General features: G+C 35.6%; 1 protein-coding gene across 21 annotated transcripts in view; it reads left to right on the top strand.

Annotated features, from left to right (window-relative positions):
• LRRFIP2 (LRR binding FLII interacting protein 2) overlaps positions 1–26,982 on the top strand; it is a 50,624-nt gene that overhangs the window by 12,460 nt on the left and 11,182 nt on the right. For 6 of the 21 annotated variants that reach the window (XM_062625468.1, XM_062625463.1, XM_062625465.1 and 3 more), the window contains exons 3-20: positions 2,121–2,207; positions 3,647–3,697; positions 6,443–6,496; positions 8,188–8,253; positions 10,971–11,012; positions 11,936–12,001; positions 13,450–13,524; positions 14,202–14,249; positions 14,330–14,374; positions 15,677–15,724; positions 15,823–15,876; positions 17,510–17,617; positions 19,151–19,177; positions 19,518–19,562; positions 20,237–20,350; positions 20,784–20,855; positions 25,326–25,496; positions 26,086–26,178. In XM_062625468.1, the coding sequence (XP_062481452.1) occupies positions 2,121–2,207; positions 3,647–3,697; positions 6,443–6,496; positions 8,188–8,253; positions 10,971–11,012; positions 11,936–12,001; positions 13,450–13,524; positions 14,202–14,249; positions 14,330–14,374; positions 15,677–15,724; positions 15,823–15,876; positions 17,510–17,617; positions 19,151–19,177; positions 19,518–19,562; positions 20,237–20,350; positions 20,784–20,855; positions 25,326–25,496; positions 26,086–26,178 (1,266 nt within the window). The remainder of the gene's footprint in view (positions 1–2,120; positions 2,208–3,646; positions 3,698–6,442; positions 6,497–8,187; positions 8,254–10,970; positions 11,013–11,935; positions 12,002–13,449; positions 13,525–14,201; positions 14,250–14,329; positions 14,375–15,676; positions 15,725–15,822; positions 15,877–17,509; positions 17,618–19,150; positions 19,178–19,517; positions 19,563–20,236; positions 20,351–20,783; positions 20,856–25,325; positions 25,497–26,085; positions 26,179–26,982) is intronic. The other 15 variants (XM_062625469.1, XM_062625466.1, XM_062625467.1 and 12 more) reach the window with 8 other exon arrangements.

The raw sequence follows: 26,982 nt of genomic DNA, 5'->3' as shown, positions 1-26,982 counted from the left end.
AAATGGAAGGTAAGGGCTCTGTTGTAAGATGTGAAGGGTTTGGTTAAAGTACTTCCTCTTTGTGAGATTTCTTTCATTTTCTCCATCTTTCCCCTCTTCACTTCTTATAGGACTGGCACTGTTCATGGAGAGTTATAAGTTTTTCTTGCTGTGGGAGTTTGCATTGAGACAAGCTGTCCTGCAGTGCCTCTGCGCTAAACAAAGCACATCCACATCAGAGCGAATTACTGCCTTATTCCAAGAGCTTCTGAGTTACCAGACCTCTTTCTTTAGGACACACTTTGTATTCTGTTGTGTGTTATCCTTCCTGGCATTGAATTCCCTGTGCTTTCTGAAACCAAGGAATAGTAAAGGTGATGTACTTATCCAGGGACAGGGATCTGTCCGTCCTTTTTCTGGAAGCAGTGCACTTTCCATATTATTCAGTGTCTCAAGTGAGGTATTCTGAAGCTGTTAGCTTTCTTAGATTGACAAAGAGTATAAGCCAGCTGGTATAGAAGATGGTTTCTCCTGTCCTGTGGAAAGTTCTGCCTTTCCAAATAACAAATAGAGATTGTCTTGTGAAACTGAAATCAAGACCGTAGTAGTCCGTTGGTAGTTTTCTAGAACTGAAATTTGTTTAATGAAAGTTAAACATTGGAAAGCAATCCTAACTGACTCCCAAACTCCTCATAGCAAGGAATAAGGGTTGTATTTGGAATGTTTTTCAATTCAAAGGCTAATGGAATTAGAATGCCATAGTTACCAAGATTTTTGAGTGTTCTATAAATAACAAGGTCTGCTTTCTTAACAGTTCTGCTGAGAATAAAGAGTTATTGGGTATGAGGGCCTATCAAATGGTAATACAGTTTGTCTCTTGCTCTAGGGTTTGGTGAACTAAGCCCAAGAGATGTGCTTTCAGTTAATTTGCTGGCTTCTTTATCTTTTTGAAATTGTGTACTTTTTTGAGAAATATGGTTGCTCAGATTAATAATTAACACCAAACCATTTTTTACTAAAAAATTTCTCTGAAAAGATGAGATGGTTTGATTTTGATGGTGATTTTTTTTTTTTTTTTTTTTTTTAGAATTCCCCTGTATTTTATCAAGGGTTTAGTAAATTGGAAAAAATGAAATTTCTGCTTCTACTATAGGAATGTAAAAGTTAGGTCTCTGGCTGTAGGAGTGAGGGAGAGTGGTGAAATGTGAATTGTTTTTTTAGTATGGATCAGTAAACAAATGAGCTTTCTGTCTTGATTAAATACAAGTGTTCATAGATGTTAAAGCCTTGCCAAAGTCTAAAGGCTAGATGTGCATATCTGCTGAGCTACAGACAGAACTAAACCTAGACATGTCAGCTGTTTGAGTTCTTTCTCTCTCTGTGCCACATAAATGCCTATGTGGAAGTTTATGTGCCACAGAACTGTCAATTTACAGAGTAGGGCTGCAAGTGAGAAAGGACTTCCTGTTGCATGGGAATTCCCTTACTCTTCTTGTGTGCTGTCATCAGGTAGGAAGAAGAGTAGCTTTATGCTGCTTGGAAAAAGGATTGCATTGTGGCATTCGAGAGTGCTGACACAGACTTGGAATAATTCCATCTATGTGTGCACAATATAGAAAAAGTCTTAATGAGAGTCATTTGAAGTTAAAGCAAACTGTTTTAAGTAATCAAGATGCAATGTGTTTGCATTCTTTCTTGTCATTATTTGATATTTTTGTACCTGTAGTTTAGTCACCATGTAAAGTAGAACTGTGTTAAATATCCCCTCCTTTTTCCTGAAGCACAGTAGAAGACAGTTACTTGCAATTGTCACAAATTTCATAGGTTTCTTATGTTTTACATAAATTATGCTGTGATAGTGACAAAATCAGGAAAGATGTATCCTTAACCAAAAGCAAAAAAACTATTTGAAACTAAGTGAAGTTTACAGTTTTAAGAAGTTGTGTAAAATTAAATGTTTTGGGTGTTAGGAGTTCTGAAGGGGTTTTTTCTGAATTTCATTGAGAACCGATTTCTTTCTAACATCACAATATATATAAATAGTAATCCTAATGTGGTTTTATGAAGAGATTATTAAGTACTCAAACCATTATGCAAAAAAAACCTGTCTGTAACTTTCAGTATTTCCAATTTACTTGTAGGCAGAAGCCAGGCTTGCAGCCAAACGGGCAGCTCGAGCAGAAGCAAGAGATATACGTATGAGAGAGCTGGAGCGGCAGCAAAAAGAGGTAATGTAAATCATCAGAAATTGTTGCAAACCTTTAGCACAACTCTAAATGCAACTTGCATCAGGTTTTGTCTTTTAGTGCAATTCAGCTGCATACTGAGTATTTTCAGCATCAGGCAACTGCTAGCTGCGCTCTCCTGCCCCATCCCTTCCTCTTCCCTCTTGGGTTATATATTTGAAAGGATGATTTGCTTTTTATTTACCTATGGATAGCACTTCACAAAACCTTCATGTGACCATTGTTTTTCAACTTTCTTACTAGTTTCACTCATGTTGTAGAAAAAACATGCTATATGAAATAGGCTTTTGCTGCTCTTCTTTCATATGAAAAATGAAACATTTTTCATGTGATTTTTAAATTCTAACTTTAGAGGCACAATCAAATGTTTGGATGTTTTACCTTTAACAAATATAGTAAGTTCAATGCTAGCAATCAAAACTGGACAAAGATTAATCTAAATGTTTATCTTTAGATATTTAAAGGGCTGAGGCTTTCCTATTACTGCTTATTTGATTGAAATAAGCAGAAGAGAGAACCTGGTAACAGTGTCGGAACTCAGGCTTCCATAAGTAATTCTGCATAGAGAGGAACAGTTTTCAAGTTCTAATGTGAAGTTTAATATTGTCTGGATTTGAATGACAATATTTGTGGCTGAGTTAGCTGGTGACTCCTGTGCTTTTATAAGAGCAGTTACTTAAGGCAGTTTCTTTGCTGCTTGTTGCTGTGCAAAAGGTCCATGTAAATATGGATAACTGGCAGCACAGGATAGATAGTAAATGTGACCTTTTCACATGTGACCACTGCTTAATGTGTAGGATAAACTACTGTGAAAAAAAGAGAGAATTTTTAATGCGTTTATAATATACTTAGTAAAGCTACTTTGGATATGCAGTTTTCAGTCAATTTCTTCCCATATGGATTATACCAAAAGTATTTACAACAAATAGCTATTGCCAGGATCTTTATTACGAAAAAAAAACAAAACAAAAAAAACAACCAAAAACAAAGAGCTACTATTTACACTTGTAGTTCTGTATTTCTCCTAAAAAGAAGAAGTTTGATTTTCTTGAGCAAAAAACCCCTAGGAACTAGGTTTTCAGCAGTCTGATTATTTCATGGTTCAGGTTTTGACATAGATGCAAAAAATTGAGAATTTATTATTTATCATGATTATATTCAAATCCATGTAAATACTGATTTTATTATATTTTTCCTGTGATAATAACAAGTGCCGTTCACTAACCATGATTTTGCCTCAATTTTTGACATGGTTGTCATTATTCTGTACTGTCACTCTTCGAACTGCTGTAGGTATCTGATACTGACTATTCCTTAGCAATTAACTTGGGTGTTTTTCAACTTTTTGATTTAAGAATCTAGTCTCATGTCCAATCTATATTGTAAATGGTTTGTTTGTTTTTTGTTTTTATATTCTGTAGCTTTCTCAGCATTTATATGATAGAAAATGGGCTCATATCCAGAAATGGATGGTAGGCTAAAACCACCTGTTGTGCATGGGTTTGTTGCTCAGAGAGCTAACACGAGAGTTGGAGGAAGTAATTTACTAATGTTTTGTGGTGTCTTTTCCAAATGCTTTATTACTGGAAAAAGTTACATCTAAACTATATGTGAATGGGGAGATGCAATGTACCTTATGGCAGCAAAAGGCAAACTATGTAAGGAGATGCTTTTCTTAAAAATCAAGTGGGCTTTTTGTTTCCACCATGTGCTGGCTTGAAGTCATGAATATTGAAAATCAAATCACCTTAGTTTCAATCTAGCTAAACATCTTTTCAACAGTGAAATGTTTTTATTGTACTTAACTTGTGAGGCTTGGGGTTTTTACTTGTTTTTCTTAGTGGACTTGCATTTATTTGTTTCCTCTTTGGGTAACATGGCAATGCTGGTCTTTTCACTTATGATTGAGTATCTTCTGTGATTTACAAAAATAATTCTAAAAGATTTAAAAAGAAGGGGGGGTGGGGGGATGACAGTAACCCTGCCACCCCATGCATCACTTCCATCCTTTTACTCTTAACCGTCTTATTCAGTGAATAGTGAAAAAGTATTTGACTGTTCATTTACTTAGATTAAATCCACAAAGTAGGAAGGAGTGGAGATAGTTGAGTTAGAGTATGAGAAAGCTGCTGTTCAGTTTGTACTAATTTAGTGCAACGTTTCCTTAGAGAGTTCTTTTCTAGGCACATGGGAGATGAGCCTCTTTTTATGTTTACAAGGAAGCGTTTGTGCTGTGGATATTTTGAATCAAGAAGATTTAAATAATACAAGCAGAGACTAACCATAATTTCAAGTAGTTAAAACTACCATGACAGCTAATCAGCACTTCTGTTGGGAGATCCTAGAACTGTCATTAGAATTTCATATATACAACAAAAGTTATACTGACTTTATATTGTTTCTTTGTCTAGCTGACATCTGTGTATATATTAGTTCTCATGTCACTTATAAAGAGTGACATAGGTTCCTGTTATCCCTTGGTGGAATGCACATTTGAATGCTTTTTTGCTGGAGAGTGAGGGTTCCCAAACTATGGAAGACAGATTACATCTGTGAGCAATCTCACTTCAAAATTAATGCCACCTTCTTTTTGCATTCTCAAGAGGCAGCTGCACAACTGCAGGAGGTTTCTGAGCACTCCTTTCCTGGATCAGGAGACCTAAGCTCTGTTTTATGTGAAGTGCATTTTTTAAACTTTGAATTCTTTGAAATCAAGCTTGATTGCTAGCAGCAGCAGCTGTGTTTGCAATATGTGCTATACTACTTCCTTTATCCTTTAGCCTGAATATGCTGAACACTGGCTTTCTATTTTCTAATTGTATTTCAGGAAGAGATTTTTTACCTTATGTAAATTACCTACAGAAAATTGTATCAGAAGCTAAAGTTCTGCATTATTAGGACCATATTATTACCTGGGGTGTTACACCATCACTTAAGAGGAACCTTATATAAATAGCAAACTGCTTGAAAGCTGCAGATGTTATTAACAGGTATTTGTCCATTCAGACCACAGGCACAAACTGTGTTTAAAACTGGCAGTGATTTGCTTATGATGCGTTGAAAGGTTATAGAGCATAAATGTTCATTTTAAACCTCAAAATAGACACCGTAGAGAGGAAGACTAAAATGTCTTGAAATGAACCTTTCTTCCCCCCACTGCTTTGGGGAAATTATCTGCTTGTCGAGTATTAAATAGGCCTCTTGAATAGTTACAAAATAATATTAAACGTGTGTCCAGTGATATTGTAGAAAATAACCAAGGGACCATAAGCAGTATGAAAGCCAGACTTTAGGTATCCAGCTATCATCTGGAGATTGAGCTTTGAACCCTAGACATAATTGGATTACAGTCTTTAGAATAGTTTGCATGTTGAAAACTGTAGGAAGTGAGTCATTTAAAGAAGGGTTTTTCGTTCTAGAGCCCAAGTGGAATAGTTTAAAATTAAGGTTATTCATAACATGCTTACATATTGTAACTAAAAATTTGAGAAGCTTATGGCACGTGAAACGTTTTGATGTTTAAATTACTTGTATTTTTGTCCTGCTTTATTATGTTCCTTTTGTGAACCAAAATTAGCATTCTCTGATCTTTCAACAGAACAAAAGGTATTGAGGTGCCTTAGCTAGTTGTCCTCCCCCAAATTTCATAAGTTGGGTTTGTTATTTTCACTGTCATTGTAGAGCAGAACTACCTATAGAACTTAATTGATCTATTTGCTTAAGAAGCTTTGTTCCTAGAATAGAGGAGAAAATCTGAAATATGTATGAGGGAACTGGGAAAGATAATCTCTTAGGGCTTAAACGTCTTTGTAAAATGTTCACAATCTGACTCTAGTAATAGTATAGTAGATTTCTTACTAATGTAATTTTGTAATGCTTTTAAATTCTTTAATTTTTACTTTGGTGTCATAATTTTAAAAATCTTGTACTTTTTCCTGCATTAATATAGTAATCAGAAGAAAGATTGACTACTGGACACTAATTATTAACTATATTAACCCCCCTTATTTACATCACCTGAGGTAGTATGTTGGCATACCTATCCTCATAAGGTGAAATCACAATTCTTCTGACTTGAATAGGTTCACTTGCCACAGTGTTTTATTCAAAATAATACACAGCATTACAGGTGCTAACAGCATGTTGCCCTTGCTTGTTTTTACTTTGTCATCTTCTTTTTTATTAAATGAAATAATTCTGCATTTCTTCTTTCTCAGGAAGATTCAGAGAGGGCCAGGTATTCTCAGCGGTCCAGTCGACATTCATATTTGGTTTGTGTTCAAACTGTATGCTTTCCCATCATGGCCTTTAAAAAAGTTTTTTGTTTTGGTTTCATTTTCTTAAGGATGGGTGATGCTTTTTTACTCTTCCAAGTTTTAGCAGTTTTAGAGTTAACGTTTTGTCACACGTAATGTTAAAGTTCATCTGGTGTTTATTTCTATCAGTGTTAAGGTAGTTTATTTTTATATATGAGCATCTTTACATTTCAAAAGAATCTGGTGTCACGTTTTAATTGACTGTTTTTACTGTGAGTACCTTGTGCTTCTTTTTCCTTTACTACACATATTTATTTACAGTATAGTTTTGTTGCTGAAAATAATTGAATAAGTTTTTGGAAATATATGTAGTTCAACAATCAGTTATTTGGTATAACGTATATTTAATGTTGAGGTTTAAGTGTCATCTTTCAGTGTTGTTCCAGTCTAATGTGTTTCATTTCTTTCTTTAAAAACTGGGTAATAGTAATGACTTAGGCTTCGGATATTGCCAACTAGTAAGAATTAATTGACTTGTCTTGGAAGGGTAGGAGATTAAGATTTCTATCTAAGTTTTTAACTGTCTTATGATTGCTGCTACACGTTAAATCTCACTGTCAGATGTGAAGGTGCTATTAATGGTCAAACACTGGTTTTGATAGATAAGTCTAATGAGAAAAAAAAAATCTCTTTTTCCATTTTTCCTTATGTCAGAAATTCCATGAACAGAAAATGGTATTTGATAAAGTAAATACTTCTACTGACTTGGGGATCCTGAATCAGTGCCACCTACTAAAGATAAGGAATACTAATCTGTAACATGGGCTTTCATTCTAAACTGATGCTGATGCTCATCTGCTCATTATTGTGTCCTTTCTTGCTCTTTAAGTATTGCTGGGTTTCTGTAATATTTCTGGAAGAAAAAAGTACACAATTTGAAAAAGAGTTTGGTAGGATGCCATTTTTTACTTCTTTGAGAATGTGGGAATACATTATTTATTGGTGACAAAGACTTAACTGAATGATGCCAGGTATTCTGAAAGCTGCTAACAGAAATATTTATTGGCTCGGCTCTCTTATAATCTCTCTAGGTCATATTTGATGCTAAAGAATGGTTTTACTGAGAATTTGTAATCAATTACCTGTTTTTAGAAGCTGCCTAAAAATCAGCTTGTCTTTGATCTGGATATGTAGGCCAGGAGGGGGACAAACCACTAAAATAAAAGGCTTGGGTTTATTTTAGAAGGTGGAACAAGCTGTTTCTTTATGTGACTTCAGAAAACCCCAGGTGATTGTCACTTACTGAGAAGTTTTGGCAATCAGGTGTCATCTTTGATTAACTGAATTGCACATCTTGCAAGTGTTAAGGATTGCTATCACTTATCACACAAATATGTTCACCAAATCATTTAAATCCAGTAGTGTTGACTGCTTTGCAAACAGTAAATGGTTTATAGAAAAAGCATATAAAATATGCTATGTGATATCACTTACAAATTTCTTAGCTGATGCTCAGCTGCTCTTGCCTTGGTTAACATAAAAAATTTGCTAAGGTGGAGATTAAGTAATTCACCCTTGACTGAGCTCATTTTTGGGGGATTTACCTGGAATATCTTTGACTGCCTTGGTTATTTTGTGCCTTTCAGTGAAGATTTAGAGCTTTTTAAAATTACATATTTATGTATTTTTATAATTTCATTCTTAAGAGTCCTTTGGATGTCAGTGGCTCTCACAGGAGCAGAGCAAGTACCTCCAGGAGGAGAGATCTTGTGGTGTGTAGCCTGGAATGAGCGTGCTTTGATGTGTTCATATAACATTTTCTGTGTCTACTTACCAAAGCAGTGTTTTGGTGAAAGCATGCTTCTTAATAGAAGATGTAATTAATTGGTAATTAACTGCTGCAGTGGTGTGTAGAATCATAGAATGGTTTGGGTTGCAGAGGACCTTGAGATCATCCAGTTCCAACCTCCTGCCATGGGTAGGGATGCCTCACCCTAGACCCTGTCACCTGATGCTCTGTCCAGCCTGGCCTTGAACACTGCCAGGGATGGAGCATTTACTGCTTCTTTGGGCAACCCATTCCAGTGCCTCACCACCATCACAGTAAAGAACTTCCTTCTATCTAACCTGAACCTCCCATGTTTAAGTTTGAACCCATTGCCTCTTGTCCTGTTGCTACAATCCCTGATGAAGTGTCCCTCTCCAGCATCCTTGTAGGCCCCTTTCAGATACTGGAAGGCTGCTATGAAGCCTCCATGCAGCCTTTTCTTCTCCAGGCTGATTAACCACAACTTTCTCAGCCTGTCTTTATACGGGAGGTGTTCCAGCCACCTTACTGTTCTTGCTGCCCTCCTCTGGACATGCTCCAACAGCTCCATGTCCTTCTTATGTTGAGGACACGAGAACTGCACATAGTACTCCAAATAGGGTCTCACAAGAGCAGCCTGGAGGGGCAGGATCATCTCTTTTGATCTGCTGGTCATGCTTCCTTTGATGCAGCCCAGGATACAGTTGGTTTCTGGGCTGCGAGCTCACACTGAAGCTGGCTCATGTTCATTTTCTCATCGACCGACACCCCCAAGTCCTGCTCCGCAAGGCTGCTCTGAATCTCTTCTCTGCCCAACCTGTAGCTGTGCCTGGGATTGCTCCGACCCAGGTGCAGGATCTTTCCCTTGGCATGGTTAAACTTCATGAGGTTGGCATCAGCCCACCTCACAAGCGTGTCGAGGTCCCTCTGGATGGCATTCCTTCCCTCCAGGGTATCAGCTGAACTGCATGGCTCGGTGTCATCGGCAAACTTGCTGAGGTCATGTCACCAACAAAGTTGTTGAACAGGATCGGTCCCAACACTGATCCCTGAGGGACACTACTCGTTAGTTTCCAGCTGGACATTGAGCCATTGACCGCAACTCTTTGTGTGCGGCCATCCAGGCAGTTCTTTATCCACCGTGTGGTCCATCCATCAAATGGATGTCTCTTCAGTTCAGAGACAAGGATGTCGTATGGGACAGTGTCGAATGCTTTGCACAAGTCCAGGTAGATGACGTCAGTTTTACCCCTGTCCATCAGTTCTGTAGCCCCATCGTAGAAGGCCACCAAATTGGTCAGGCAGGATTTCCCCTTAGTGAAGCCGTGCTGGCTGTCATCAGTCACCTTGTTTTTTTTTCATGTGCCTTAGCCTGGATTCCAGGAAAATCTGCTCCATGATCCTGCCAGGCACAGAGGTGAGAGTGACTGGTCTGTAGTTCCCTGGATCTTCCATTTTCCCCCTCTTAAAAATGGGTGTTATTTTCCTTTTTCTGGTCATCAGGAACTTCATCTGAAGTCATTTTTCATGTAGTCCAACAGTGATTGCAAGTTTGAGGGCTCAGAAAAAATTTTAAGTGATAAGTGTTCTGTCTTGAAGGTAACTTAAAGTTTGAAGGGAATTAGTTTCTCCAGTCTCTTCTAATGGCCCCAAAAGAGAAGTAAAAAGTGAAATGGCACAGATTTTGCATCAGCCTTGCTAGATACAAAGAAGTTGCTGAAAGTTATGGCAGGAGACCTTTTTTCTCAGTTATGTTGCAATTGTAATACTGCAGTTAAGGCAGGAATACAAACAGAAATTTTACTTTTTCAGAAATGGGTATTTCTGTGTATTTTGTGGTATTCCTAGTTTAGGCAACCTAAATATTTGTTAGTAAACTGTTAAACCGTTACTAGTGAAGTAAAGGTATTACAGCTACAAGTCAAGCATTGTGATGATGATAATCATCTGAGTGATGCGTATTCTATTTCCATTCTCCAGTATGAAGGTTGCTTATTGGTAGGTAAAAAGTGAAGAGTAAAACTCTTTAAAGAAAAGAAGAAATTGTTAAGTTGGTTAAAGCTGCTACACTGACCTATGGGTTCCATGTGGTAACACCTTTAAGTAACACAAAAAGGTGTAATAGTCTATAAATTACATTCATAATACTAAATTAATATAGTATGAATATTGGATATATTTGAACTATTAAGATAATATAAACCCAATGTGAAATCATAAGAACTAAACCTGGTCTATATTAATGTAAAAACAAATTAAGAAATCTAAAATCAGGGAATTTTTGGTGTTAATTTGATCTCTAGAGGAATTTTCAGATGTATCAATAGACAAGAAGAGATTACCTTTCTTGTGATCCACTCAGTGGTTCTCATGTTGCAAATTACACTGGGTAATGCTCTAACATGCTGTTAGGACATCGTGTAATTTTCTCAAGCTACCTTCAATTTGTTTTGTTTTGTGCGTTTATTAAAGTATTCCAGCCTCAGAATGCCCTTTAGATTGAATAAATGACAATCATTAATGTACAAGTTTTTGTCATTAGTAGAATATGTATTCTTATAATTTCCTCTGAGGTCTTTTTTATACTTATTTGGGAAAACAAAAAATCTGTGGGTTTGGGGGTTTTTGGTTGGTTGGTTCCTTTCAAAGCTTGAATTTTGGTATCGTTTTCTTTCACTTCAGTGTGACAGTGCTAAGGATAGATCTGCAAGATACTCGGCCCCTGTATGTTGACTCTTTGCATGTCTTTGAGTGAAGACTGCTTTTGTGCTTTGTTTTGAAGGTGTAATGACACTAACTAGCTTCTTGGAATTATTGGCTTGAAGAAGGATATACATTTATACTATAATACTTTCAGACCTAGAATACAGTATGTTTCTAACACTTTCCATAGAATGCATGTATAAACTACTGGGAGAAAATCTAATGAAGTGATATGTTACAGACAGCTGTCTCACAGTAAGCACTCTAGTGTTTACCTGTTACTTCTAAACTTTGTAGTGAAGTGACTTGTACAGATTAGACTGGAGAATACACTGAAAGTGTATGCATGTATTTGTATTCTTCATTTCCATATAGAAACTTTAACAGAAAATTATTTCAGTCTTGAGAAAAAGCAGGTGGTTTGTATACCTTTACTTTAAAAAACAATCTGTATAGTTATGAAGTGATAGTAGAGTGCATCACATTCTTATTGGCATGCCCAATAAGATCTGTGTGTTGCCTTAAGCAAAGACAAGCACCACTGAAAGGGACATGGTAAGCAACTTAAAAAGCTGAATTTAAACAGCAGTGTTATCTGAATTCGCCACAGATAAGCAGACACAATATAGTGCTTAAAATAATCCATCATGTTAAGCTTTTTGGGTTTGTTTATTGGTTTTACATTTTCTGTGAAATGTGACCACTGCCTTAAGCCAAGTCTCTGTTAATCAGAGATAAGGTTGGCTATAGCTGCACTTACCAGTTCCTTTTTACACAGCGATAGAAATATGGCTTATTAGTCTAATCCTGTAGTTAGAATTTTCTGTTTGTTTTTTTTTTCCATTGTAGGCAACAAAAATCTTAAATCCTCATGTTTAACTTGTTTGTATTTTAATATTGATCATGTTATGTAGTGGTATTAATTTTCTAAACTTTATTCTTAGAGTTATGCTTACAGTGAATCTCACAGTTCAAAGAAGAAAGTTGGTCACTCGCATAGAGATTTATTGGTTAGTTTTCTACTATATTTATTGGTTTTCTATAATGTTTATTATAAATACATTGGAGTTATATGCTGATACAGTTATGGATAAATTTATTAGCTAGCTGGCATATGCATAAATGAGTTCAGGAAAAACAAACCTCTAGTATTGACCAAATTCTGCCCTGAAGTTGAGTGTTTGAAACTCTTCATGGCGGTAGAATACCATGAATGGAATTAGCTGGATAGAAGTCATGTTTTCCTGGAGGCCTGGGGAAGGCTTTTGGAACTACCTAAAAGTGCGCTTCTCTGGATTAAATTTTGTTCTGTCAGCATAGAGACACGTATTCTATTATTTACACTTTGTCCCCTATCAAGTAGAGATAATTTAAATGTAGGCACAAAATGGATTGAATTTACCATAAACCTTGATGTTAACCCAGTAAACTCCTGAGAGAGGCATATGGATGATTGTGATCTTCCAAAAACTATTCTAGAAAGTTCAGTGTATAACGTAATTAATACATATTTTGAATGCAGTTTTTCAGAGGGTTTTGGCACTGATGGATTAGCAGTTGTGTCAGGTTGAGGGAATTGGAGCAGCAGTAGGTGTCTGTGTTGAGACAAGGCTGAAATGATTTTTGTTTACCTGTTATTTGTATTACATTTCTCAGTGCACTTTTGAGGTGCTATTTTCCTGTTCCCTTAGCTCTTTAAATGAGTAATAGGCATCTTTCTGCCTCCTGTGGCCTCCTGCGATACAAAGCACTGCATTCTGAAAGTGCTACTTTTTGCCATATCTTCAACTCTTATTTTTTTCCTCCTGCTTTATATGTGTATACATATATTTTTATTTTTTTTTCCTCACATACGCATATGCTTATATGCAGGTTGTGTAGAAAATGTCAAAACCCAACAGAAATCAGCCAAAGTATAAATGCTAGGCTTTCATGCATGCTTGGTGTAAGGAGCAGTGCTAGGGTACAGATTAATGCTGATAATACAAACATCCTTCTTTTGTTAAACTACATTAAATTAGGGATTTGACCTTCTCTCTCCAAAAATGCTCTGATTTACTATGCAGCCTAATGGGAAAAGAAAAAGATCAAATTATTAGCAGGTTTTGGCACATGTCTTTGAAGTATTTCATGCTGCACTTGTCAGGGTTAGGTAAATGTTTTGGGGCTTTCATACTGGGGAGAAAAAAACACAAAGATGTTTACTGTTTTTGGTTGGGCATGGTATTAAACCACAGGTAATACTGATATGCAGAGTACACAAGTGGTTTGGGGAAATTTTTACACTTTATTTGCTTCAGAAAGTTATATGGTTCTGGGGTCAACCACAGGGAACATTTTTACAGCGTTCTGTACCAGTTCTAAGCTTGGGAACATTGAGCAATGTTAAGTTAGAAATTTTATTTACAAGATCTACAAATGCAATCTTTGTTTTCTCTTTCTTTTCCTCCCCTCACAGAGTGGAATTTACTACGATCAAAGAAATTATAGCAGCCTTAGATATAGTAAACCAGTTTCTTCCTACCATACTCGGGTCTGTCTCCTCTTCCTACATTAATTTCTTAATGCATATAAAATACATATACTTAGGTTTGTTTATACTATATGAAGCAAACTTTTCTCTCCTTCTATAACATTGCAAATGATTACAGCTAGTAGTTACAATTATTTTTCTTGTTTCTAGGGTTGCCTTTTACAAAATGAATGGATAACATGCAAGTTTCAGATTCCAAATTAATTCTGTTTCCTGATTGCATGATATAAAGAAAAAACATAGCTGTGACACTTGCTTTTTCTAAGTCCTATTTTTAAAACAGCAACAGAAAGTGTTAAAAGTTTAGCATCAATGTACTGGTTTGTTTTGTAGTAATATACATAAGCCCATGGTCTGTTCTGAGATGGGTGCTATCTTCCAGTTCCTGCGCCTCCTGTTGTGGTCAGGTTTAAATAAGCAACTAGAGGAAATTGATGTGTCTTTTGAAAACTACTTAATTTTCTGTCATTCTCTTCTATAAATCTGATAAAAATACCAGATTTCTTTAATGTTTGAAAATATGATCTCAAAGATAATGGTTTTTCTTGGAGTGTTTGTCCAAGCATGTCTCTAATAGATGTAAAATTAAGTATTTTCTTTAGAACTTTCGTGGAATATAGAGCAATATATGTTAATGTACACAGAAAAGGTTTCTGACTTTTTCTTTCACACTACAGTCCTCTTCTCTATGCAGTGATCCAGTGGCAACAACTAGGAGTTACAGGGTTAGTACGATGCAAAATAATCTTTCTTATCTTTAGATGTTTGAATGGCCAACAGAATTAAAATACACTTCTCTTCATAGGTGTCTCCTTCTGTAAACACTGGTTTGATAAGAAGTATCAGTTTGGTTCGTAAGCACCATTTGCATGGTTGCCTTAAATTTGTATTATATAGCCATGAGGCTTGACAGTATTACATATGCTTTTTTTCCTTGTTAAAGCTGCAGCTTGTGTGTCATTTTGTGGAGTCATTTGGTTTAGTGTCTTTAACATTGCTAAAGTGCCTCTTCAAAGCATTTTAGTAGTTGCTGGTTTACTGACCTTACAGACAGGCATAAAATTTATGAATACAACAATGATGTTGAAGAATACTGGATTAGAACAAGTTAATCCAAGCATACTAATTAACAGCTGCATGTACTAAAAAGCTATTTAAAGAAGTAAAGCATTTGCACAGGAAAAAATATTGTCAGGAGATTACAGAAATTTGTGGTAAAATACACTTTATACTTTCAAATAAAATGCCTTATTTAAATGTAATAGGATGAAAACATAATTTGCATCTTTGCAAAACAAAAAGTAGATGAAAGTGCTATAAGAATGGCTAAGGTTGCCATACAGAAAGTTGTCTTTAAAAAGTGACATGCATGCCTGAAACCTCATGGCTCTTGCTGCCCCAGCAGTTCAAATTCAACTTACACTGCCATCTAGTGACATGCTAAACCTCTGTAGAAAATCATAAGGTACTCTTATGTAGGTTTGTTGTTTTTTTTATGCAGCTACTGGGGTCTTGTACTGTGCTTGAATTGCAAGTAGATAATTTACTCTTTCGACTTTGTGCATGTTCTTGAGAAAACATTAGAAGATACCCCGAAAGAACAAGACCATAATGACTGCTGTTATGTACAATTCTGATATGCATGTAATCCTGCATACAGTTTCTATTAGACCTCTCTTCACTGGTAGGAGGAAAGCAGCCTGGGACTGTATTTTATTATTATTATATTTCGCAGAGCTGCTTTTATTATTCAATGCATAAATAGATTTCAGCCTTTTACCTTGAAACATTGTCATTCAGGAAAAGCTGCATGGCTGAGCTCAAAGCAAAACTGATAAGTGTACAATATAACTTCAGTTTCCAGGATGGATTAAAACTTATGAAGACTTCAGAACAGTGAAAAACAAATTGAAATTTAAGCGATTGATGTAATTTTATTCTGAAAATAAAGTTTTGGGGTTTATATTTTTCTTTTTTCAAGGAAATTCTTAGATTTGTATCCGGAAATAGATATCCCTGACAGTAGGAGGAAATACTGTTGGAAATGTAAAAAAAATTTGTCCTTTCATAAAGGAGTGTATTACAGCGTATGAGTGTGGTGTAATGATTTCTGAGACTGAATGTAAAGAGCATTTTATTTCCTTTTTCTCAGGCATCATTGAGTGGTGATGGATTATATAGCTCATATAGTTCTCGCACTGTAAGTGTAGTAGGCTTTTGGTTGTTTCTTTCATTATCTTTGTTTTCTGGAGACAAAAATCTATGAGAATGAAAAATGTATTCATCGTTTCTCTTCAGCCATCTGAATACAGTTATTCCTCAAGAGCAAGCTCTGTTCAAAGTAGTCCTGTGGTGAGCATTCCTCTTGCATGGTTTCCTGAATGCTTTACTAATGAGCAATGATTATGAGTATTTATACCAGGGTTTGTTTTACTAACAAAATCATAGATGTGATTGTTCAATTCTGCATCAAAAAAAAAAAGTAATTTGTTAGACATGCCATTTTTAGCAAGATGTAAAATTTTAGCAGCAGGACAATAAAGTGTAGAAGCAACAAGGATTTTTTTTTTTTTTTTCCTAAACATCTCTTAAATATCTCAAATGTATATAATTGGAAGCAGTTGGAAACCGGAGTACAGGACATTCTTGGGGTTGCCACCTTATGTCATAGCTCTAGCAGGCACATGAATCTGTTACTACAACACGTCTTTGGGGAAGAGGGCTACTGCAGACTTTGTTATATGATCCAGTAAGAAATAACTGGCCCATTTTTATGGGGACTAGTATTCAAAACCAAGAGAAATTTGTTCCTTTATTTTTGTGTTAAAAATGTCATTCTAAAGATGGCTTTTCTTGCTGCAAAGTGATTTTTAAATAGTTCTGCTCTGTTTCTGCTGCAGAACAGCTGTCCTAGTTTCATTGGTACAGCTGCCCATTTGTCATGTTACACAAAAAAGTGTTCTGGTATGGGTTTAATTGAAGTGTTGGGTCCTTTTTTCACTTTTCACATATTCCTAACAATGGTGTAGAGACTAAACAAATCAGAACAGATTTGTCAGAAACTGGGTGCTTTTAGCTATAACAGATGTCAGAATGAATTTCTGAGGGTGTAGGAAAGGGAACTTTGCTGTTGTTTCATGAAGTTCTAAAACATAAGAGGTATTAATGTCTATCTCTGAGGTCTCTTGAACAGTGAAAATAGCATTAAGAGAAACTAAGGAGAAAAGTACTAAGATTCATTTCTTTGTACTTTAACCTTATATAGATATATCAGATCTCAGTACGTATATGTAAGTTTGATATATTTTTGCCTTTTTCTAGTGTAGTATTAGCATTTTTTCCTTTCCTTTTTAGGTGCTTGTCTGACATATAGCTTTGGGGCATAAGCATGTCTTCTATTGTAAGGCCTCCTAAAATTGTGAATGAGAGGAAGCCCAGATCATACCCATAATTAGTAGTAGTGGGATTGTGTTAATTTGAAGAAAAGACATTTGTAGAGAAAAATACTTTTATTTCTCAGCTTCTGATTATCTAATCTGTTTTTACAACTTAAACTTTTTTTTTTTTACAGTTAATTTTCGTAGCTTGTGTTTGGCACTAAACACTTTGGTGTCTGTATTTTTTTATTTATATTGCTCCAAATGAAGACATGAATTGGCAATAGATGTTAGTTGCTTTTAGTCTTAGATACTATATAAGAGTAATAAGCATGTGAAGGGAGTGTATAAAAACAATGCATATGCTGACTAAAGAAGTCACATCAGTGTAGTACATGTTTTATTCATGTAGACACATTTAAAGGTAATCTAGGAAAGTAAGATTTTTACAACTGTTAAACTGTTAGAAAAGCAAGACTAAATTGCACTAATGGAGACTTAAGTTTGGATTTCCTGTTTGGGTTTTGTTTGTTTTGGTTTTCTTTTTTAAATATTTGTTCATTTTGTGATACCATCTTCAGTTCTTTCACCCTTCTTATCTTTTGAAGTCCTCTGATTTTTCTGATCAAAGTGAAACTGCTGCTGACTATTTCAGTCGTTCCAACCGCAGGGGAAGTATTGTTTCCGATGCAGATGATGTCCAAGGTTTGAATAGTGTGAGTGTAACGCTTGTTGTTATACTGTGATGAATACTATGGATTTTATTTTAATACTCTGAAAGAGTAAATACTGCAAAAGCATTCAGAGTTATTTAATGGCAGATAGGTTTGTTGAGGGGATGGGGCAGGTTTTGTCATATAGAAGTGTCTGGAATCTGAATTTTTAAAAAGCATGCTGCTTTATTTGAAAAGGGATTTTGCCTGTTGCTGGAAGCATGTGAAACACATTAACACTTCATGGGTTTTGTGTGTGCTAAGTTTAATCAGCTCTTCAATGTAAAATATTGGGGGTTTCCTATGGAAATTAACAATGTCTAGTGTTTTGTATATTTTTGGAGTACTACTACTTGGTTTAGTGACAAAAATAAGTACTTACAACTGTTCCCTCTTCATTTTAGTGTTCATTCATCCAAGATGAGATTTTGTCAGGGTCGTTAATGGAGCACTCATTGCTGGCTATGCTCTTGTTCCAAATCTCAAGTCAACAGAGCATGTTACATATAATGATGGTTTTCTTGTAAATCCCCTTAATACAGACTTCAGGCTTTACACCAGACCTAGCTGCCTTCCCAGTTGCTGCTATATGTTCTAGAATCTCTTGTTACTTGCTGTGTTTTAATAGTGGAAAAAAACAGGGAAATTTCTGTTCTTAGGCATATGTCTTTGAAGTAACAGTGTTAGGATATGCAGTAGGAGGAGGGGTTGAGAACAGGGCTTATCTAGATGGGCAAAGAGGGATGCTGATGCCACATGATGATCCAGCAGTCTGCAATTGCTTCATTGGGTAAGAGCCTAAGAGACTGCTAGAGTACCCCTACAATCATTGTTTCTGTGAATCTGCACTTATAACAAACCTGTTTTCCTGAAATTAATGCTTTGTTGAAAGAAAATGTGGAGGCTGAGGCTACCCTCTCAGTTGCTTCTATTATCATCATCACCGTTACGTATTATTAGATTTAAAATTTATATCCATAAATTATTCTAAGCTGATACTTCAGATCAGTTGTGTTCTTCACATCATTTTATCATTACAGTGGTGACAAATATTTGCAATTTATGGCCTCAGTACATCATTGGAGATGGTGAATTTGCCATGGAAATTCAATGTTACTTCTACAGAAATCACAATAGAAAGAAAAGGAAAGATCTCCTGAAGTAACACTTGTTTCTACTGTAACTGTAGCAGACTTCCAAATCTCCTTCTCTGGGCTGGGAAAAAAACAAGTGTTCTTAAACAAAATGTTTGAGATACCATGCCCAGTATGTATTGTTTCTTAAAAATATGGCTACATGTTCAGGTCTTCATTTAATTCCACATAGCTTGATTTATGGAAATGTAGAAAATATGGAAATCTACAATATGATATTCCACTGTTGGTGTTTTCTAAAGAAGGAGGGGATGTGGTAGTTATTCTGCTTAGGTTTCAGTGCGTAGAATATGAATTTACCTTATTTTGTAGGTTGCTATTCATGAGTACACTTCATTTATGGGCTTTTACCTGAATTAGTTTTGTTCTGATGTAATTGCAGGTTTCACCAAAGAGATTGAAGGGACAAGTATGTTTTCTAATAACTCGGATGTTCACACTGAAGTGCACTTGCATGAAGCTTTGTGTCTGTTATGCCACCAAGTGTTGTGGTCACTACCTGATGGAAAATTAAAATAGTGAAACATGTTTTGTTGTTCAGTATTTCAGTATTGGTAATGAATGTCTTAAGTTTAAAAAAAAATCTAGCTTTTTCTTTACAAGCATTAATTTATTTTTCAGACTGATTTTTTTTTTTTTTTTTCCTATCTTGATCTGTGCTCACTCAGCATCTTTGAAAAGAAGAGGGTGAATCAGTAGTCCCTAATTACGAAATATGTTTAGTGATCACTTTCCCTTTTCTCTTTCAGCTGGAAGAAAAGAATGAAAAGGCCCATTCAGAAATCTTTTCAAGGGTAAGAGGTTTCAATAATTAAAAAATTACTGAAAGTCAGTGTTGATCTACAAATTTACAAGTATTGTAATAGTTCCAAAAGTATAAATGCTGTTTGGTTTTAAGAGCTTGCAAAGAGGTGGTTTTGGACATAGTTTTTGCCTTCAAAATTAATGCTTTGTATCTTTTGTTTCCCAAAGAAATAATTTTATTCTTTAGTTGATTTTTTTTGTACTTTATCCTTTTAGCAAGGATGAGTTTCTTACAGAATTCATTTTCTGTGTGTGAGAAACACTTAGCAAGAAAGGTTGAATTTTAAGAGGCTAGGGCTATAAAAATTCATGTGCTAGTTTCCACTGGAGACTGCCATCTGAATCCAGGGTGGCAGATATCAGAGTTTTTAGAAATATTTTCAACTCCTACGGTTTTCTAGCACTATCATCCTCCTTATGAAATCCTTCTGTACAGATGACTTAAAACTGTAATGTTACGATAACTGATCAAAGAGAAACCAACAGTTCACCAATAAGTGCTGGGAAATAACCAGTGGAAAAATATTGTCTGTAAGCTAATTCTAGGAAATGGTAAAAAGAAGAGAGAAAAGTATTCTATGACTGTGAAGGAATTATTAAGGTCACAAATACCAAAATGATGGAATGATTCCTGACAGATTTTTTCTTTTTTTCCTTTTTTAAGCCATCATCTCGCAATTCAGTAAGTGCAACTCCTCTGAGTGGCAACTCATCTAGGAGAGGAAGTGGAGACACGAGCAGTTGGGTGGATCCTGATGCATCTCTCAGTGAATTACGGGTAAACTACATTTGCAGAGAATTTGGAGATAGTTTAAAATTGTATTTATGGTTAGGAGGAATTTTTCTTTGTTACAGAACTTCTGGTTTCTTAATAGTAACAAAAAGTTACAAGGATGTGATTTTCAATCACAGAAAATTTATCTTGGTAATTTGTTGTGTTCATAAATATTTCTGGTGCTAACACTTTAGCTTACCTTACAGTTAAACTTCACGTCAAATTTTGAAACAGTTCTGTCTTGTTTGAGATGGCTTGGATTCAGGATATAAACCAAATCTTTCCATCACATTGTTTTGAATTCATTATAATTTCTGTGAATTATTGCAGGCTTTGCCAATTGACAGAAATGCACGTACACCTTTTAATGCTTTTTTTCAACTATAAATTATTTCCCCATACTTCTCATGCAATGGTTCATTCCTATGTCCTGCAGGATATCTATGATCTTAAGGACCAGATACACGATGTAGAAGGGAGATACATGCAGGGACTTAAAGAACTAAAGGTATCAGGGCTCTTCCCAAGCATGCATTCTGTATGGGTATTTTTGGGTAATGGAGGTATCACTGGTTCCACTAACTACATAAGGCTTTACTAACAAGTTTTTGAATTTCTTCTTCAAAGCATGTAACTAACTTTTAGTGCATAGAGAGCATCAGCTTAAATTTGTCATGCAAGACAATTAAGGCATGATTTAAATGTATATGAGAGAGTATATGTTCGTTACTTGGTTTGTTAAAATACTGTTAAACTTCTGTATTTTTACCATGTGTTTTCTGGGGACATAATGAGCAGTTCAGTTTATATCTTTTAGAGTTTTATTAGCAAATAAATGGGTATTCAAAATAATTGCCATGTATTGAATGGGAAGGAAAGAAATGGGCTATAGTTACGTCAAAGAACTTAAGCATTAGTCTTCCAAGCTTCAGCAAATACTACAGCTTAAAAAGCAAAGCTGAAGTAATAATTGTGAAAGATGTGCTGAAATGAATTTGGACAGGCATACTGCTTGCAGAAGAAGGTGATTGGGCTTAATCCTTTTCCATTAAGAAAGATATATGTTTTTTTTTTATACTTTTGGTTTATATTCCCATTATCTGTGAAGGTTGGTGTTTTCAGCATTAGGTGAATGAGATTTGTCTGTATTTTGACTTGTTTAAATTAGTATGTATGCTTTTCTTTTGTAAGTTTTCAGGCAAATAACAGTTTGCAGTTAAAGTATGATTATTTTCCCCTCTTCTGTGTTGAAGGGAAACTGAATACAGCAAATAATGTAGCTTTCAATTTTTTTCAAGATTTGTTCTCTTAACAAATTGTCAATGGCTCCATGTAAAAGTAGGGAACTTCCCATATGTTTTGTATCCACATAGAGACTGAACTTAATGAATGCTGCTTGTATTAGAGCATTGTGACAGTGATGAGTATAACAGCTTCCTTGAATTTAATTGATTAAACAACATACTAGATTGCATAGTAAAGAGAACATGTGTAATTTGAGCTGTTCATTGTAGCAAAAATTATTTCCTCTTTCAAGAATATATAACTTGAATCTGATAGCCATAGGCTCAGATGAAATACATCTTGTTCTAATCACACTGTCAAATGAATATTAAAAGGACTTGAAAGAGCAGTAGATTACAAGATTATTAGACATAGCTCTGATTGTACTAAGTTTGAATAAAACATGAGATTGCTTCACATTTTCAGAATAGATCTCTTAAACTTTTGCATGTTTGACAGCATCTTATGACGATTGCTCTGAATCATTAGTAATGCTCTGTTACTGATTATAATCCATTACACTTACTGAAGATCACAGGTGTGCAGTAGTGAGATCTTGATCTGGCCTTGGCTTACAAAATTGAATTGCATTTTTTATGCTATTGTAAATACTGCATAATATGATTCCAAGTTAATTTGCCTTCCATAGACATTCTTTTGGGAATCTTTCTTCCTAATTAGGAAGATAATGCCTTTTTTTTCAACCTCTGCTTTAGCAGATTTGTCTTGTGTACATTTCGAAGAGTTAGTAGGGCATCTGTTTTTACATTACTTTTAAGTGGAGTTTTTTTCAGTGGCTGGGTAACAGTTATTTGTAATCACACTATCTTCCTATCTCCGTGGTTGACCAAGAGCTGTGGTCTTAATTAGACTAAAAATCTAATGTCAATAGAATAACTTTAATGTGGATAGTTCTGATTTAACTAGGCCTTCAAATCTTTTCATGTCTCAGTTTGATTCAGTTTTGTTGATTGCTTCTATGTTTCTTGCATCAACTAGAAAGGGATCCTTTTTCTTTTCTCAAAATTTCGCTTATGCAGTTAACAGAACGTTCTCTTGATGTCTGCGGTGTTTAATCGTCTTGTTCTAGCCAAGCAGGCTAATTTGCATAGCCCTTTGCCATTACTGAAGAACTGTGGGTGGCATTTCTTCATAGCTTTCAGTTGTGTGCATTTTCATTCCAGCATGTTCCCACTGCTTCATCTTTAGGCATCCCACAGCCTCTTTCCAGTGCATCATAAATTCTTCCAGATCTGTATTATTTCCCACCAAACTAGAAGATAACTGAAAGTACATGGAATTCTTGAACCATAGGGGACATGTGGAATACTTTACTGGAAACAAGGAACAGTTCCAAAGAACTCTTAGCAATGTTCCAGTTTTCTTAACCAGTTGGAGACTTATAGGCATAGTTTGGTTTCTTTCTTGGAAGCAATTCTCACTCTTCCATCCCAGATCAATTTATTCCACTTCAATGACTGCATATTTCTCGCCTGTTAACTTGTTGATTAATGACATTCTAATTCAATCTTTTAAACCTCAGTCTGGTCTCCTCTTTAAGGCTACAGTCCTGGAGGACATGGTATAAAATAAGGGGTTGAGACAACTGGATTTGATAAGTCTTAGGGGGGTGGGCAGCAACAGCATTGCTGTTCCCAACTGCCTGATAGGAGGCTATAGAAAATACAGGGCAGACTCCTTTCAAAGGTGCACAGTGACAGGGCAGGATGCAACAGACATAAGTTGCATTGTAAGGGCAGAAATTCCAGTTAGACCTCAAGAAAAAGACTTTTTCACAGGGAAGGCAGTCAAACACTGGTGCAGGTTCTGCAGTCTGCATCCCTGGAGATGAGCTGTGAGGAGCTTGATCTTGTTTGCCCCTGTTTAATTAGGAGATTGGACAGATGGCATCCAGAGATCTTTACCAACCTGAATTACTGCATGACCCTACTCACCACGCTCATAGAATTGATAAAATTGGAATTTTTTCCTAGTTGTACTTTCTGTTACATTTTGTATCTCTTCATAAAAGGACTCATTTTAATCCTAGTATTTTCATGTTTTCCTCTAAATTGAATTATTCTTCGAAAGCCTTCAGAAGTTTTGCCGTCTCTGGTGTTTTGTTCTACCAGTCTTTACAAGATTTGTCATGTTTACACCATCACAAAAAGATCTTTTCTGTGGTGTTAATTTGAGAGTTACTTGAATGCACTTTATTTTTCATTGTTGTTCCCGCTATCTTCAGTCTGCTATTTACTGCTTCCCAGATGATAATGGCACCTTTTATTTTCACTAATTATACTGTCTTGTCTTTTCTGATCTGTAGTCTATCAGGCTATATCTTAAGTTATTTTTTCTGGGGTTTCTAAAATACTGTATTTCTCCAACACAAAACTCCAGAATTCAGTGAATGGAACAGAGAGGTATAAATACATATGATTAAGATAAAAATTATAAAGGGTAAAATATGTACTTGAAGGACAGCTTTCTCAAAATGGAGATTTGGAACATGGAATAGTGTTTGAGGGTTGGGCTTTTCTGGATTTCTTATAATGTGACTTGATATCTATAAAGAGCAGAAACAAGGTCATGTGATTTTTACTGTATCACAGATGGCACTCTTCAGCTTTTTCTAAGGAAACTGAGATAGTTGCCACCTTCTCCCCTGATATTTTAGCCCTTAGTCCTATTGTTCTGTTTTCTGGAAAACCCAAACCTGGGGCCCTTCCTGTTCTAGTACTTCTACTGTCATAATATAAATGATGAAAAATTGAGGTTAAGCTACTTAGGCTTTCAAAGAACAGATTACTTGAAATACTAGGGGATTTGTAGGAGAGCACAAATGTACTTTGGAGGGGGAATGGCATAATAGTTTTTTCAATTCTAAAATTAGGACTCTGTGCAACTCATTTTTTGTAACAATGCAGATTGAAATCGCTGCATGTTTAAAAGTGCCTGGAGTGATAGTTTTTCCAGTATATGAATAGTCCACATTTGTTACAGTACTGAAAAGAATAATAGGATAAATCATTTTGGTAACTGTCAGAATTGTGCAAGACAGTATAAAGCAAGGCATATGTGCACCTTCAGGTAGAGAATCAAGCACGTGAGTCTTTACATGCCTTATAATAAAAAAAGTTTAGTAAGAAATAGCAAGACAAAATGTCTGCTTAAGCAGGGAATCATTATTACTGAAAAAGTGTGACTACCTTAAAACTTTGAGGTAATACAACACTACTTTAATGAGTATTAAGTTAAAGCTACTCTTAGAGTTATTTCTGTGATCTTTTTTAGTCATTTCATTGTCTGACTTCCCTGCTAAACTTGTTGCCTCATTCTGGAGTGTTTCCTCATGCATGTGTTGAAAATACGATAAGGCTGTGATATTGCTACTTTACCCCTGTGAGTTAAGTTGTGAAGGTGGCAGAGTAACAAAATGCAAGTGGAATATTATCTTGTAGTTTTCATACTTGTGGAATGATGGTTTTTCATTGCTGTGTATGACCTAACCTGAATAATGGAAACTGAGCTGTGACTTGGTGTCGCTAAAGGGAAGACACAAATACAGTTCAGAAAGAAAAATGGTGTCGGAATTTTACTGTATAACAGCACCCTTCAGTGTTGTGGTGATATTTTAACAATATAACAATGCATAAAAAAATGTGATTAATGTAAGCCTTTCTACTGTGTGTAGGATTCGCTAGCTGAAGTTGAAGAGAAGTACAAAAAAGCTATGGTTTCCAATGCTCAACTAGACAATGAGAAAAACAACTTGGTTTACCAAGTGGATACCCTAAAAGATGTCATTGAGGAGAAAGAAGAACAGATAGCAGAGTTCTATAGGGAGAATGAAGAGAAGTCAAAGGTACTGATTTTTAAGACTTTTTCTAATTGTAAATGTAACCCATAGAAACCTTGGACTACTTAGAATGAACAGCTGAAAACTTCTGGATTAGTAGAAAAGTCTATCTCAGTGGCCTGAGATGTTTTGAGTATTGTGCTGGTTTATAAGAAAAACTAAATCACCACTAACACCCCCACTGCCAGGGAAAAAAAAGCACATTAATGTAATACACTGACTGAAGATAAAATATGAATTTAAATTGAATAGGGCATGTTCAGCCCCACTTTCTTAAAAAGCAAAGATCTATGACATTAGATCAGGGAAGTTCTATGACAGTATTACTCTTCCAGCAATATTCAGATAAATTCAGTATCTGAGTTTTCTTGTTAATATTGTGCTTAAGCCTTTATGGCATCTTTCTGCTTAACATTTTATTAAATAAAATCTTCTATATAGTTATTATCTGGAGAACTTAACCTAAAAATCTGATTCTATGATTTTTTTTTTTTTTTAGCTACTCTGTAGAATTTCCCCAATGGTTGCAGTAATTTCTTAGATACTGTTAAGTGTTATTACTAATTTTTCTAAAACTTAAACTATATTGATACAGGAATTGGAAAGACAGAAACACACATGCAGTGTTTTGCAGCATAAGCTGGATGAACTTAAAGAGGGCCTTCGACAGAGGGATGAATTGATAGAGGTATGTACGTATGAAAGTGTACGACAGAACATGTGTAAGCAATATGGTGTAAGATTTGTGTGGCAACAGCCATCATACACAAAACAAATATCATCTTGCATTTTTTAGGAAAGAGCTTATCTTGTTCTTGTGGGTGGATCTCTCTAAATTTACAAAGTTCAAAATGTCTCTTCACAATTTTCAGATGAATTGCATCATTTGAAATGCTTAATTCCTGTGAGAATTGTGATGTTCCCATGAATGTTCTTTATATCTTTTCTTCCCTTTGAAGGCAGAACTAATGTTTGCATGGCCAAAATCTTTTTGCATAGCCAGAAGTTCTGATGCATGGATAATACTAAATGTTATCCTTGACTTTCCCAAAAGTTTTCATTTCAGTTGTTCCAGATTTTTGTGAGCATCAGCCACTGAAGTTTGTGTTAGTGAGTGTTTGTTTGCTTACTAGTCAAGTATAAATATAGCAACACTGGTCAGCATGTTACTGTATCATAACCATTTTGCTGGGTGTGCAGTGTGTGTTCCTTTCCACTCACCCTGTTCTTTTTCCCTTTCTTCTAGAAACAAACCTGATTTTCAAAAACTATATAACGCTGCACTTCATTGATCAATTTCTTTCCCCATTAAGTTCTTATGCTCTCCAGGTAGTAGTACAGTAACTCCAAAAGGCTTCTGAAAAGTCCCAGATCTGTTATGATTACTGAGAAAATAATACGATCCCTGAACTGGAGTTGGTATGACTTACTAGCAGAAGAAAAGGAATAAGATTAGCCAAAGTAGCGGCATTTTGCAGCAGATTAATGCTGG

The sequence above is a fragment of the Pezoporus occidentalis genome, unplaced genomic scaffold, assembly GCF_034315485.1.
Source record: "Pezoporus occidentalis ecotype Australia unplaced genomic scaffold, CSIRO_AGI_Poc_V1 ctg28, whole genome shotgun sequence".
NCBI classification, from domain to species: Eukaryota; Metazoa; Chordata; class Aves; order Psittaciformes; family Psittacidae; genus Pezoporus; species Pezoporus occidentalis.
This window is presented reverse-complemented; position numbering and strand designations above follow the sequence as displayed.